This window comes from Trachurus trachurus (assembly GCF_905171665.1).
Source record: "Trachurus trachurus genome assembly, chromosome: 9".
Taxonomy (NCBI): domain Eukaryota; kingdom Metazoa; phylum Chordata; class Actinopteri; order Carangiformes; family Carangidae; genus Trachurus; species Trachurus trachurus.
The window spans coordinates 36896647-36911014 of NC_139895.1; the positions used below are offsets into that span (position 1 = coordinate 36896647).

General features: G+C 44.0%; 2 protein-coding genes across 10 annotated transcripts in view; both read right to left on the bottom strand.

Moving 5' to 3' along the window:
• Positions 1–14368, bottom strand: part of chfr (checkpoint with forkhead and ring finger domains, E3 ubiquitin protein ligase) — a 262229-nt gene that overhangs the window by 177898 nt on the left and 69963 nt on the right. The gene's annotated exons all lie outside the window — the stretch shown is intronic.
• fbrsl1 (fibrosin-like 1) overlaps positions 1–14368 on the bottom strand; it is a 275251-nt gene that overhangs the window by 151071 nt on the left and 109812 nt on the right. For all 9 annotated transcript variants that reach the window (XM_083979470.1, XM_083979474.1, XM_083979469.1 and 6 more), the window contains exon 3: positions 2193–2294. In XM_083979470.1, coding sequence (XP_083835596.1) covers positions 2193–2294 — 102 coding nt within the window. The remainder of the gene's footprint in view (positions 1–2192; positions 2295–14368) is intronic.

Below are 14368 nucleotides of genomic sequence, written 5' to 3' on the forward strand. Positions count from 1 at the left end.
TAAATCCACCCCCTAATCCTCTCCCCATTTCCATGCTCCCTCCTCCACCCATTAAAAAAAAAAAAAAGAAAAAAAAGAAAGAAAAAAAAAGAAAAACATGGCGACAAGGGGGGAGGGTCCAGTCCATCTTCTCTCAGCCCAGACTATTGGTTTTTGTCATTGCACGGAGGGCAAGAGGCAGGCCGATCAGAGCTCATTGGAGCATGATGAGGAAAGGACGTGAGTGTGTATGCCCACTGTGGCAGGAAGAGCAGGTAGGTGGGTGGGTTAGGGTGCATGTGGGTGGGTGTGGGAGGATACAGGAGGGTGTTAAGGACCATGACAGCACCACAACTACCGCCCTCTCCTCTGCAGGACACAAATGCATTGGAACCCACCCCCTCCACCACCTCACATTTCCCTAATCCCTGTGTGGCTTAGTGCCGGGGCCCCGCTGCACCGCAGGCACAATTACCTAGTCAAAATAAACAGATAAAGACCCAACCATGGCAATGAACAAACAGCATCCCCTGCAATTTTTTTACCCCCTGCTTCCAAATTGATGCATGACTGTTTTTACAGGCGGGCAGGCGGGCGCGTCCGCATGTCGCATTTGTCTCTATTTCCTTTGGCGGTAAGACAAGAGAAATCCATTTTACTCGTTGCCGACGCGGCATCATTAGTTAAGAGCTCTTAAAGCTGGGAAGCCACTTTGATGTGGTGGAGCGTATTTTACGAAAATTAGCAGTGCTCTCAGTGCGGTGGCGGAGATTTCATGGAGCTGAAAAAATAAGAAATATAGGGGAGACAATGACACGGTGTTGGTAAGGAATCATTGTGTTTGTGTGTGCGTGTGTGTGTGTCATGTCCAGGCCTTTACTGGGTGAAATACAGCAGCCAGCAGAGAAAAGGACAGACACACAGGCAGACAGACAGACAGAGAAAGGTAAAGACAGGCAGAGGGAGAGAGATGGATAGATATGGACCGTGTGGCTACAGCGATCAGCGTCTGTGCACCATTTATTTGGCAGCAGATTAGAGAGACATGCCACATCTAACACCGTCGCCGATTACAGCGTGCAATTTTCATCAGTGCCCCCCCCACCCCCATCACTGCCAGACCCACCACCTCCACCACTTCCACACCCCCACACCCCACCCCCACCCCTCCTTCTCTGTGCTTGTCGTATATCCCTGTCAGAGCTGTCAACTGGCGTCGGTCTTTTATCTGACAAGCCCGCCTCTTCCTCCTGACTTTTTCATTAAAAGACAGCCTTTTACACAAATTCAAGAGAAATGGTGCGAGGGGAAGAGGGGGGACAGTGCACAAGAGAAACAGAGCAGTGAGGCTCAGAAAAAAAGAGGATGAAGATAGGAAAAATTAGGCCGGGTGATTTTTTTTCTTCTTTTTTTTTTCATTAGGCTGGATTTTCAATTGGAATGCTGAATAGCTTAAAACAATGTATTTAATAAGTTCATTAAAATCGTTTTCTTTCCATCATTTTACCCCTGCTGGAAAAGGAAGCCTCATATTTTCCCTCCACTTTTTCTCTCTCTCCCTTTCTCCTCTTGTTTTCGTCAGCTAAATGAACAGTCTGATTGAATTTGGTTAGGTTTGGGAGGCCTGCTTGACAGGCATTAGTTAGGAAGCATATTTCTACATTCATTTAAAATGAGCCGCTTGGGATTTTGCATAAATTCTCATTACTTCCTCTGTATCTAAATTGCATTATTTCATCCCCTATGCTGAACCAGTGCCTTGCCTCCATTTTCCTTTGCCATCTACTCATCCTCTAAATGGGCTAGCATATGGATGCCGGCGCAGCGATAATTGGAACAGGTTCTTTAACTCGTTCCACGCTGGGGTCGACGAGGTCGGCCCACACCTGGCTGAACTGCGTTAGGTCATGTCTACATTTAACAGCGGCATACTTTAAGTAATGCCAGGCCAACAAGGTGATGCTCATTTCCTGTCAATGTGTTGCCAGCCAACCAGTCTTTTCCCCAACGCACTGGGCATTTATGAGGTGAGAGCTGCACACAGCAGGAGCTACTGCACCGGCTGCCCTCTGATCTCAGCCTCAGTGCTGCTGTCGTCCATCCGCTTTCTGTATCACGTTTCAGGGGTCCTCTGCCTTGGCCTGTGAAAGTGGATAGCCTGGCTCTCTGTAGGAGGCCTGTGAACAGCGGGGAGGTCTCGTCCAAGGTCTCACCTCGCTGAGCTGCTCCTTGGAGTTGCTCCTGTGCGGTCGGCTGAGCTCCTGCACCGTCTCGTCCTCGCTGACTTTGACCAAACGTAGCGCCAAAGGTTTGATCTACAGAGGACACACAAAAAGGGGCAGGCATGTTATAATCATGTGCTTGCATGTGTTGCAAACTGCCCTGATAAAATTGTTGTACACTACAGAGCAACTGAAAAGATAAGGAAAACAAATGATTATATAGATAATTAAATTACACATTAAGTCCACGACTGTATTATTTTACTAGTTAAATACAAATGACATGGGCATTACATTGCAGTAAACCTACTCCAAAGCACACCATAGACTTATTTGGATTTTTTCAGTTATGTGCATCATGGTAGCAGTGAACATCATCGCATTGACATCACTGCATGAAAATGAAGATGAAAGAGGAAAATGATTAAAAGACACAGATTGACAACCCCAGGGCACGAGTGGTCACTGAATGCTTTGAAAAGAATTACAATGACCTGAATCATATGCTGTGTTCCTCACAGTCACTAGACCCCAGCACAGTTAAAGGTAGAGTCTAGAGTTTTTTGCCCAAAAATAAATGCTAGACGTATACAACGTAGTCCTGTGTGGTGGTGATTGTGTCTGCAGCGCTCCCTCCCCCTGCCTGTATTTTGATCTTTTGCTTTGTTTTGTTTTGCATGGGGACGTTCAGTGGAGAGCAAGAGAGTCTGTCTGTGTTTTCTCTCCAGCCAATGACAGAGCTCAGGTGAAGCTACGTGCAGCAGAGTAGGAAGGCTAGCCCCACTAGCTGTCCCGGATGTTAGCGAGTGTCTGTCTCTCAGCAGCAGCAGTCAGGACCGCAGAGAAAAAGAAATACAGTCTGACTGAAGCGCTGGAGCCGTGGACGGATACCCGGATGTCACTGACAACTAAAGCCTCTACTGGTAACAAGTATGAGGGCCGTTGTGGTGAGCTAGCTCAATGCTAACTTCGGCTAGCGGTAGTGGTTAGCATCCCCCGCTAACAACCACTTCCCAGCTCATCAAAACGGCCCTCCTGCTCGTTACAACATAGCCTAACACCGGAGGCTCCCGTCCTCGGTGACGGACGGGTATCGGCCCACGGCTCCAGCGCTCCACTCGGACTCGGACTGCTGCTGCTGTCAGGGGTTACATGCTGTCATTCCGACATCCCACCATTCCGACATCCCACCATTTAGACATACCACCACTCCGACATACCGCTATTCCAACATGCGAACGTCCCACCATTCCGACAAGGCATTCAATAAGGAAATGTGCATTACTCAACAAGTGACTCCCTTCTTTAAGACTTGCTGATAGAGGAATACCCACATGGTTGTGTGTAATTACGCAGCAGAGCGCAGACAGGGCCTGGTCTGCCTGTCTAGCCTCTACCTGCTCTTTTTACTAAACTTAACCAACTCCTTTCTTCATTGTCTACGCCCAACCAGTGCAAAATCTTTTTGGGGAAAAAATATGCTATTAAGGGAATTGTCAAAAAATTGTCAGAATGCTGGGACGTTTGATTGAAAATTAAGCGTTTCCCTTTAGACAATTAGAGCCCTAGTCGGACTGGTGGGATGTCAGAATGGCGGTTGCCCCCTGCTGTCAGGGGTAGGAGGCTACACAGTTGAGACCGAGAGGAGGGGCTCAGTTTGAATGTTTTGTTTACAAACTGCAACAAACAAAACTCCAGATTCTACCTTTAAACACCAAAAGGACATTTATTTGTTTCTCATGTTAGATATGGAATAATTGTGTTTATTACTCCACCAGAGACTTGATTCATGCTAAAGAATATATAAAGTGGTCTTGCAGCTCATGGTGGTCCTTTAATTTACCTTAAGTGGTTTCTGAACATATACAGTAAATGCAGAATCATTAGTAGAGTTGACAGTAAAATATGAATTATCTATAATTGAATGATCACATAATCATAATACATGAAATGTAACACCAAAGCGGAAAGCTTTTAAAACAGGAATTTCCCTTGGTTTCTTGTTAAAACATGAGCAGCATTTGATTTGTGAGTTGTTTTGGCGACACTTGAACTGTTTATTCATCTTAAATGACCTCTGAAACATTAACATTAACAATTAGAATTGTTTATTGGTTAGAATTACAAGAGCTTGAAACCTGACACAGTCACTGAGGACCAGAGCAATCCATTTTATATCAAAAGTACAGACACTGCAATAAATCACACTACAAAACAAAACCATCAGTTGGACAGCTACGATTCAACCGGGGGCAGAAATTAAAGTTCCATCTTATTTCCTGTCACTCACTGGGATATATAACCGACTCCACGAGTTAAGCAGCTCTGCATAACAATACAGCATACCTACAATGGCTTCAACAGACTCTCAATGGGCCATTGTCCTTATATTCTTAACTCCAGGGAAACACAAAGTCCATGTGGTGTCTCACAGCTCGGTGTCAGTTTGTGCTTTGAGTAAATGCAAAGCAGAAGTGGCTGTAGCAAAACACCTGCAACCTCAAACCTCCACACTGGTGCTGGTCAGACCAGCCAGCAACAGGAATGCAGCAGTAACAATTCACTCAAATCAACTGTGACTGTGTTCTACATCAGTCTTAATAATGATGATTAATGTGTCATGATCAATGGGTAGGAACAGGGTAGGAGTAGGTTTGATAAAGCAATGTGTATGACAATTTGTGGGTAATTTATGGTGTTCACAAACTCACTATCAAATTCCCAAACAAATCCCAAACAATTTGAACAAATATTAAATATTAAATTCCTCACAACCAGACTGTATGTTAGTATTTAGAATTAAACATATATTGAAGTTCTCTTCAAAAATGCTTTATGTGCACATTAAATATTGTGGAGTAATTTTGTATTTACTAATGTACTGTACTTGTGTGCACCTGATCCATTCACTTGATAATGTGGACCCTCTTAGCTATGTTGTGCTACAGTAGTCACATGGATTCAAGGCACATTACAAATTCTGTTGTAGTTTGTGTGGACTGCATTGATATGGACCAATTTAGACTGATGGCCGAACACCAGTCATTATATATGATATAAATGTACTGTCCAACTCAGGTTGTGATGAACATTGCTTCTTTACCACATTTCATAATGTTAATGCACAAGTAAGTTTGTATTATCTTTGTCCTACAAACAGTACACTATAGAAATGTCGCTGAGCAGGTGGAAGTTTTGGATCCACTGCTTAACACTGTCTAACACTGCCATTCACTACTTCACACCTTTTTTTGCTTTTGTTTTTGATTTTATTTCTGCTGTTTTCTGGTCATGACTACGGTCAAATTAATAAAGAGATCAAACAGTGGAACAAATTATCAGCTTTAAGCAGCTTTAATGTACAAATACCAGTTTGTGTGTTCAACCCTGATGCCAACATGGATGGCTTGTTTTATTGCAGGCCATCAAGACCCACAGTTGGCGTGCTTCCAAATTCCCAGCCAGATGGGAGGTTGGCGAGCTCAGCAAGGAAGACTGTGTACTGGTGCAGCACTGGCCAATCACAATGTCCCGTGCTGCTTCACCACCTTGGAGTACAGTGGCGATGGCCGCGGGGTGTAATCCATTTGACTAGCAGTTTGCATGTAGCAGCTCCCCCGGTGGCTGGCCCCGGTCTCCTGATCTCCACTGTAATTTAAGCAGATCACTGCTACAATTAACCTTTCCCGGTAAATATCAATTATGGCCCCCGGCTGGGCTTGAATTAAAAGGGTCATCAGCTAATCTGACAGGTCCTGTACGCTACCACCTGGCTGGGAGAGAGGGAGGGAGCCCAGGCAGCAGAGAGAGAGTGTTTGTCTACCCTTGTGCCCACCAGCTCACATGCCAAGTAGACACAATTCCCTTTTAATTACCCTGTTGCCGCCAGGGCAAGCATGCTGATTGGCCAAGGGGCATTAGCAGTGCACCGAGGTCAACAGTGACAGAATGAGGGTGAGATGGGGTGAGCGTGGTGGAGGAGAGGAGGGAGCTGCCGCCGAGCAATCAGGGTGTAGAGATGGAAGGAAGAGAAACCTGGCAGGTGGGCCTAATCAGGTTTGACTTCCACCTCTACCCGCCTCTCCCTGTGCCTCGCTCTCTCTCGACTTGCTGTCAGCCTAATCACTCCTTGAATCTCAAAATAGATGGTGGCCTTTTTGATTTCCTTTTCTCAAGGAGAGCACAAAGAGAGAATTCCTCCTCAGCGTGCAGACAGGCAGGCAGGCAGGCACGGAGGCAGAGGCAGAACGTTGAGGTACAGTCTGTGACACATCGCCGTCAAGTGCAGCCGTTGATTACTTTGTTTACCCAGCATCAGTGTTGCTGACAAATTCCTGAAGGCGCTCAAAGTGTTTCCGTCTCCTCTGGGGCCTGCAGCTACATTACCCAGTCAGCAATCAACTTGGCTATTGATCAGACCACAGCGTCTAATTAGGCACCTAGGTTAATGATGCAGCTTGCAAGGACCGTTCCCCAAGCCGCTGTTCAACGGGACAGGAGAGCAATTGATCTAGGCTGGAATTCACCAACTCTGACAAAAGATTGACAACACTGACTGCCTGTGATTAAGGCTGGGACTAATTTCCTGTCTGGGGAGGTGTTTAATTGGCCCTAAGCTCCCAACTGTACAGCTTTCATGTGTTGTTTTTTCTTTTTTGTCTACTCATTAATGGTAAAGGACAAGTTAGTGAGCTTGAGGGTGGGGCTAATGGCCTCTATTGAGATGTGACTGGTTACCAGTGGTGACACAGTTTAAGGTCATAATGCCTTTCCACTACGCTTGAGGTAATGCCTTTGAAATGCACTCTGGGAAAGCCAAGCGGGAACAGTTCTTGGCCACCTGGCTATTTTAAGGAGCCTTTTTTGTGGGGACTCAATTTGTTTAGATTGGAGGTTTTAACCCATACAGTATCAGGGCGAGGGTAATCAGGCTGAAATAGCTAGTGAACATGATTAATCTGTAGTTGTGGTTGCAGTCTGACTTGAGATGACAGACAGAACGACATAGAAAAAACATAGCTAAGTCAGGGCCTGTATTTTACATGAATAATGTACTGGAAATTAGCTCCATTAGTCTCGGTATTGAACATGTCTGCAGTCCCTCTCTGGAGGCTGCCGCTCTGTGCTCTTTAATTATCTTCAAAGGGCCCTCCAGCATCTTAATTTCCCCTCAAGTTGAGTAGTGCCGACTTGGGTTTGCTCATTTACACGACTCTAACCCTGGGTGAAGTCACAAAGACCCCTGTTAAGAAAGGACTAGTCAAGGCACTGATAGACAGTAGTGGTTCACATCAGTTCACGCTAGGCTCGGCTAACTTTCCTCTTCCTCACTCTCCTTGCAGCGTGGATCAATCTGCAGCCTGCCAGCAGGGAGCTGGCTGGAGGCTGGCGGGTGATGCTTTGTTGTCTTGCTCCTTTGATCCTCCCTCCTCCTTCACCTTGCAGGAAGGTTTAGGGGGGCATCGAATGGCTGTGCGGTCTCCCACCCTTTTCCTCCTTGAATAAGAGAAGCTGTTAGTCCTGACCTCGCTTTTCCTCTCCTTGCTCCAGCTCCTCTCACTCCGCCTCGCCTCTCCCTAGCCTGCCGTCACCTGTCAACAGCACTCAGGGAGGCTGTGCCTCACCCTTGTCCCAGTGTCAATCCTCATTACTCTAGGATCTTGGACCTTGTCCCCCGCCTGCACCTTCCTTTCTAGCTGGCGTGATGCTTTTCTGCTCCTTACCACCGCGCTCAAATCTCCTCTCTGGGCTTCCCATGCACAGGGTGGGGAGGAGATGAGGGTGATGCTGGAAAGGGAGGGCTGGAGAGGACGGATACAGATCCTTCCTCTAATTTGTTCTGAAAAGTGTCCTGTGCAAAGGACCCTCACCCCCATTAACCCAGCGACAGGCTGCTACCGCTGCTCAGGGAGGCCTCAGCAATGTGTGCCTGTATGTGTGTGTATGTGTGGGGGCCCGACGGTGCAGCGGGCAGAGGCACCTCGGCGCTGAGTGCCGGGCTCCGGCACCGGCTCAATCTATCGGCTCATTATCCCCCCCGCCCAGGCTAGGGTGCAGACAAGTGCACTTTAGGGCCACAGGCCAAATTGATTCATCTGCCTTCATTTTCTTCAGGCTCAGAAGTGGCAGCTGCTCGGAGGCAGGGGGAGGGAGCTATAAGATGGTGAGAGACAGAGACAGGAGAGAGGGAAGGAGATAGAGTGTGGGATAGAGTGAGATGTAGTAGGGAGGCTTCAAGAGAAAGAGGTGTTCCTGGCTTTGTTCCCCATCCATGTCTCATTTTACTTCCTCCTCCCTCATCTCTCTCTCTCTCTCTCTCTCTCTCTCTCTCACTCTCTCTCTTCAGCTCTCAGCACAACCAACACCTCCCTCCCTTGAAATTGCTATCAAGACATGCACTCACTCCCCCACCAAGTCCCAAGTTGGAAATTAGCCCAAGGACAAGCTAGTGGATTTACTACAGGGAGAGCAAATGGATTTTTGCTTTTATTTTGACGAGTCCCAGTGTATCCATTACGCCTTTTAATCATACATTATTCATGGAGTTCGTGTTATAATAAATGACCACATAAAATGAGGTACACATATTATACAAGGCCTAAAATGCCCCCATAACTCTCTCTCCTAGTGCACTCAGAGGCACATCACATTTGTGCGCTGCTTCACAAATATGAGCTTGTGAAATCACAGCAAGTTGGTGTTTCTATTCCAAGCAATGGCACAAGGACACGACAAGAGTTGGCAGATTAAAAGCAACACTTGCGTGTAAATGAGGTACGGGGCAAACAAATTAGAGGGTGTGACCTATTAGCTGTGCAGCATGTGTCCTGCGCACAAAACTGCAGTGTAGAAAGCTGCACAGCGTAAAGCTAACTGGGGTGGCCACCGCGACCGCCCAACACTGTAACAAAGCAGTCAACGTGAAAGCAAAACCGCCTCCTCGGCCTGATTCCCAGCCAACAGGGACCTCGGGAGAGCCTGAGTGTCCCGCAGGGCCCTGTCTGGAACAGATGAACTGGGGAGAGGAGCACTCCCCGTGGGCCCCAGGTCTCTCCAATCACTCTCACCATATGCCTCCTGGGGGAACCAGGGAACAAGGCAAGAGAAGAGGAGGGGGGAAAGGGGTGGGGGGTGGGATGTGCACCTGCTCCCAAAAACGAAACCATCCCTCAGCACCTGTCCCGAGGGTTCACTGACAACCGCAACCGACACACACACACACACACACACACACACACACACAGACCTCACCTGTCAGCCAGGACCGTAGGAACAGTATCTGCCCTGCACTGATAAGCACAAGGCCTTACAGCAGAAACACCCCGGCCCCCTCCTTCCTCTCCCCACTCCCACTCCAAGGCAAGCATTTCTCAGAGCTCCCAACAACAATTAGGCCGATGATGTCAAAATGCTAATGATGTTATTGGAAGGAAAGCAAGAGAGCAATGCTGTGGATCTGCGTTTTGCTCTTCATAGCTGGGGCCAACATTATGCAGATCTCCCTCCTCTCTTGTTGCTGTGTAAGAAACGCACAGCTTTGATTTCTGTGTACACTATTAGCGTTGAGAGCAGTGAGTGCATTTTGCAACAGATTTATGCATGCTAACAAGCAAAATTCAAATGGTGTTCACTTTGGAGGTTGTACCACCATTTTTTTTTTTTTTTTTTTTTTTTTTTTACTTGACATGATTATTTGCAAGTCAAAGTTCACTTTGGCTTTCAAAAATGAAGGCACATTCAAAGTTGCAGTAAAACAACTTCAGGTTGTTGTACACGCTATTGGAAATGCCACATTTGCACTTAGTAAAACCTTTTTTGGAAAATAAGAGACAGAATGATTTATTCATTCATTTTCAAGTGTGTGCTGCTGTACCTCTCAGCACTGTAATTATCTCAGTAGACCTTTCAATCACCAGGAGTATTTTCAAGATAATGGGGAAGTGTAGAAAAAGATTCATACACTATATATGTTTATATTCTCAACCCCTGAATAGCTGCAGCAGAAAATTTGTATTAACCATGGGGAAAAAAAGCAATTTAATAATTTGAATGTATTGCACACATGTTAATTTGAATTCACTTGGACATAAAACTTTTTCAAGGGTTAAAAACCACTCTTCCATAATTAATGTCCTCTAATCACAACTTCATAATGGCATTGACATCAATTCCATATTCCAATTGCCACACTAAAATGCTATAGATAAATTAGCAGAATAAAGGATAATAAAAAATTCAATATTTAAAAAAGATGGTAACACTTTACAATAAGGGTCCCTTAATTAACGTTAGTTAGTACATTATTAAGCATTTATTAACTGTTTACAGATATATTAACAATCATTATTATGTATTACTTAGGATTAGGAAACACATTAATTAATGTAGCCGATTAGTAAGCAGTTAATTAATGTTTACTACTCAAAGTTAGTTAATAAATGTAAAAGTTGAATAATGTAATTAGTTATCATTATGTATGCATTACTCAGCATTAAATACCACATTAGTTTATCTATTAATGCTTAATAATGTACTAACTAACGTTAATTAAGGGACCCTTATTGTAAAGTGTTACCAAAAAGATAACTGAATATTAGTAGTTTACCAGTTCTCGGTGCTCCCTCATCACTGCAGTTCTAATGGTGGTAAGATTTAAATTCATTAAATCAGGTTCGATGTGGTTACAGTGATTAGTGAAAACAGTGAAAAATACATGTCACCATTTACTAGGTGAAAGGTGAAACTAAAAGCACAAAAATCTGACTTTATTTATCTATTTATTTATTTATTTATTTATTCATTCATTCATCATTTTTCTTTTTTTCCAGTAATATTTCAACCAAATGATTGATTGTATCTTTCAGATGTCTGAAAATGTGAGATAAAATTTGCCTCCTGCTCTCAGGTCAAAGTGTTTTGCGCAGCTCAACAGTATGACCGTAATAACTGTAGGCATGCTACATCAATCACAGATTCTGCAACAGTTTCATGTGGAAAGGATTTATCAGTCATGACTCTCAACTCCTTAACCTTTAAATGGACAGAGATAAGGCTGGCGTAAACACTTTTATCAGCTGATAAGAGTCTGTTGGCCGGACAGATCAGTGGTCCAGACAGATGTCGAAATGACAGAATGGCAGACAACACACACACACACACACACACACACACACACACACACACACACACACACACACACACACACACACACACACACACACACACACACACACACACACACACACACACACACACACACACACACACACACACACACACACACACACACACACACACACATTTTGCAACTTAAGCTCACAAGTTGGTTAAATATCACAGAAAATACAAACTCTGTAAATACTTCTGCTGATCCAGATGTAGGCCACGTAATTGAAACACTTACATCAAGTATTTAGATAGTTACAAACGAAATGTGACTACAATTTCATTATAGTGCTCTGCCAGTGTAACACTGGATTCCGGCCACTGCGATCAGCCAGACCCGACTTTGAAACACAAATGAACAATAATGAGGATTATCTTTGTACAAATGAGAGGGAATGTCTGTCTTCATTTTGGCTTTGATAATAAACACACTTTTCATCACCAGTTACTTTCATCATTGATCACTGAGTACAACTGATCCATTTACTGAAAACTGCAGTTCTGCTGAAATACTGTAGCACCATTAATTATTTTTTAACACTTGAAAATGATCTTATTAGCAGCCGAAAAAATTACATTTTTGGAAGTGCAAAATTCACACTCTCTCCTGTGAATACAGTTGATAACTTTGTCACCCTCACACGTACTTTAAGAAATGTTTAATTTCCTCTAATGTAATCTGAAATAATTATCAGCTGGAGCAGACGTACGCACTGCAAAAAGGCCCCTTTTAACAAGTCCAAAACACACACCTTAAAACTAGCTATCATTCACCACAACATAATTAAAACACTGAAGATGAGATTGTGGGGTAAAGGAAATGAGCAAGCGATTAAAAAAAGCTAGATGAAGAACAGTCTGGAACTTCCAATCAGTCTAACTTTGGACTGTGTTCTTCAATCAGGTAAGGAAATGGCTCTTTAATGGAATGTCTGAGTAAAATCGTGCCATGTTTCTTAATCAAAATGCAGTTGCTTTGGTGCTGACCAAAGTGAAACTGGGTGATGACCAGCATCAAAGTTAACGTGTGATAAAAACTATGTGAGGTATTTTCTCCCTAGGTAGATTTAGTTAGTAGTTGTTGCCTCTCTTTGCAGGTCCAGAACAAAAAGGGTCAAAGAAGCCCTTCGAATGGGATTAAATGATCAGTTGCATACAGTATTTTGAATGTTTTCATCAGCATGTTTAATTTTTGCCTTTCCCAATAAAAGATCGTATTTTAATCTGATTTCACCTACACAGTTAGTGTTAGGGTTAGAGCTGTCAATAACATCACAACAGAGGTCCAACCGTATTTCAATATCTATTAGTTTTTATGATGGCAACAGCTACTCGTCTGTGGGGTCTCTATGGCCAGTAGATGTGTAATAAATCACAAAACTGGGAAGAGTTTTAAGTCATTGTCAGAGACATGATATTATGCAAGTTTTTTTGTTTTGTTTTTAATACAAAGTTCACTTTCATTTGGCTGTGCTGCATAGATTTAGCATGTGGGAAGATAAACATTATCAGTGCTCTCTGCCGGACAGACTATGTAATGGAAATACAGTCTCTGAATGACCTCAGACACAGCGTTGCCATGCCTTGAGTGTAATCCCTTTAACTTGGCAGTCAACACCGATATGTCTGAGATAAAATAAAATTGGCCAATAATAAAAGCCATGTCAATATATACAGTATCATACTCTATATTCATTACTCTACTGTAGTTATCATGAGAAACAATACCCACCACAGCTCATTAGAAAGCTACCTAACGTATATTGTAGTAAGCTAGGGTTAATGTGTAAGAGTGGGGAGCCAAGGCATGTCATCTCAGCAGAGGGTGAGCTTGGAGGGAAGAGACAGAAAGAGGGAGTTATTGAGGGAGAGATGAAGTTCAGGCGAGGAGTCAGGAGGCAGTCTGCAGTAAGAGAGGGAGAGAGAGAGGGAGAGAGAGACCGGGAGAGACAGCCAGAGTGCTCTGGGCTTTTTAATAGGAGGCAGATGCAACACATGTAATGAATCAGCTTCGGCTCGATGCGGCTTCCCTCTGATGTCTGAGCACTCGTCCTGCCCTTGGAAAACTTCTGGGACGTTATCTCATGCCTGCACAGCACACAGTGCCAGCGAATTTTGGAGGAAGTGTTATGTGTTGGATGGAGATGGGGAGGGAGAGGTAGGGGAGCTGAAGCGTGTGTGTGTGTGTACTAAACCAGACTGAAGCCAGAGTGTAACAATGTATGTGCCGCTCTGTGTGCTTACTTGAATCTAAATTATTTATTTCTCTTATGTTCAAACCTTTACATGAGCAGAATCTGAATATGTCCTGTTATGCATGTTACATACAACTGATCATTTTCTGTATCCTCATGTTATACTGCATGTGTCCAAATGATGTGTTTCTGCAGCACAGTTAATGGATAAATGTTAACATGTTAACAAACCGCTGCTGTTCAAACAAAACTGGCAAATGTAGGTCTTGTTCATATAGTTTGATCTCTTCACTTCAGGACAGGTGGATGAGAAAACAAAAGCAAATTTTAAAATGCAAGCTATGTTGTCTTGCTATTGTATTACATGTACCTTCTGCCAGCGTGTACTAGCATGTTCAGATAGCTAGCATCAGTGTGGTAACTACTGTAGCATTGGTGTTGGCATGTGCATGCAACAAATAAATGATCTCATTGTCGACTCTTTCCTATGTGGTTTGATGTTTGTTCAGCCACCTAGTGCTCGACGAGGCCACCCTGTCTCATCCATTTCACACGATGCACATTTTTCACATCTGTAATTTGAACATGCAGCAGAAAAAGAACAGATGCAATTTACAACAATGACTGCGTTCCGTTTAGGTGTTTCAGGCCTTGCTATTGAGTGTGTTGATTTATTTACCAGAAAGGCTTACTGGGACACTTAATGAAGCAAAGCTATCATTAAAGTTATTTGTTCCACCTGCTATGAAAAGTCTAAATATCTGCTGTGAAAAACATCTATTGAAATTGGTGTTGTTGTTAAAGTTT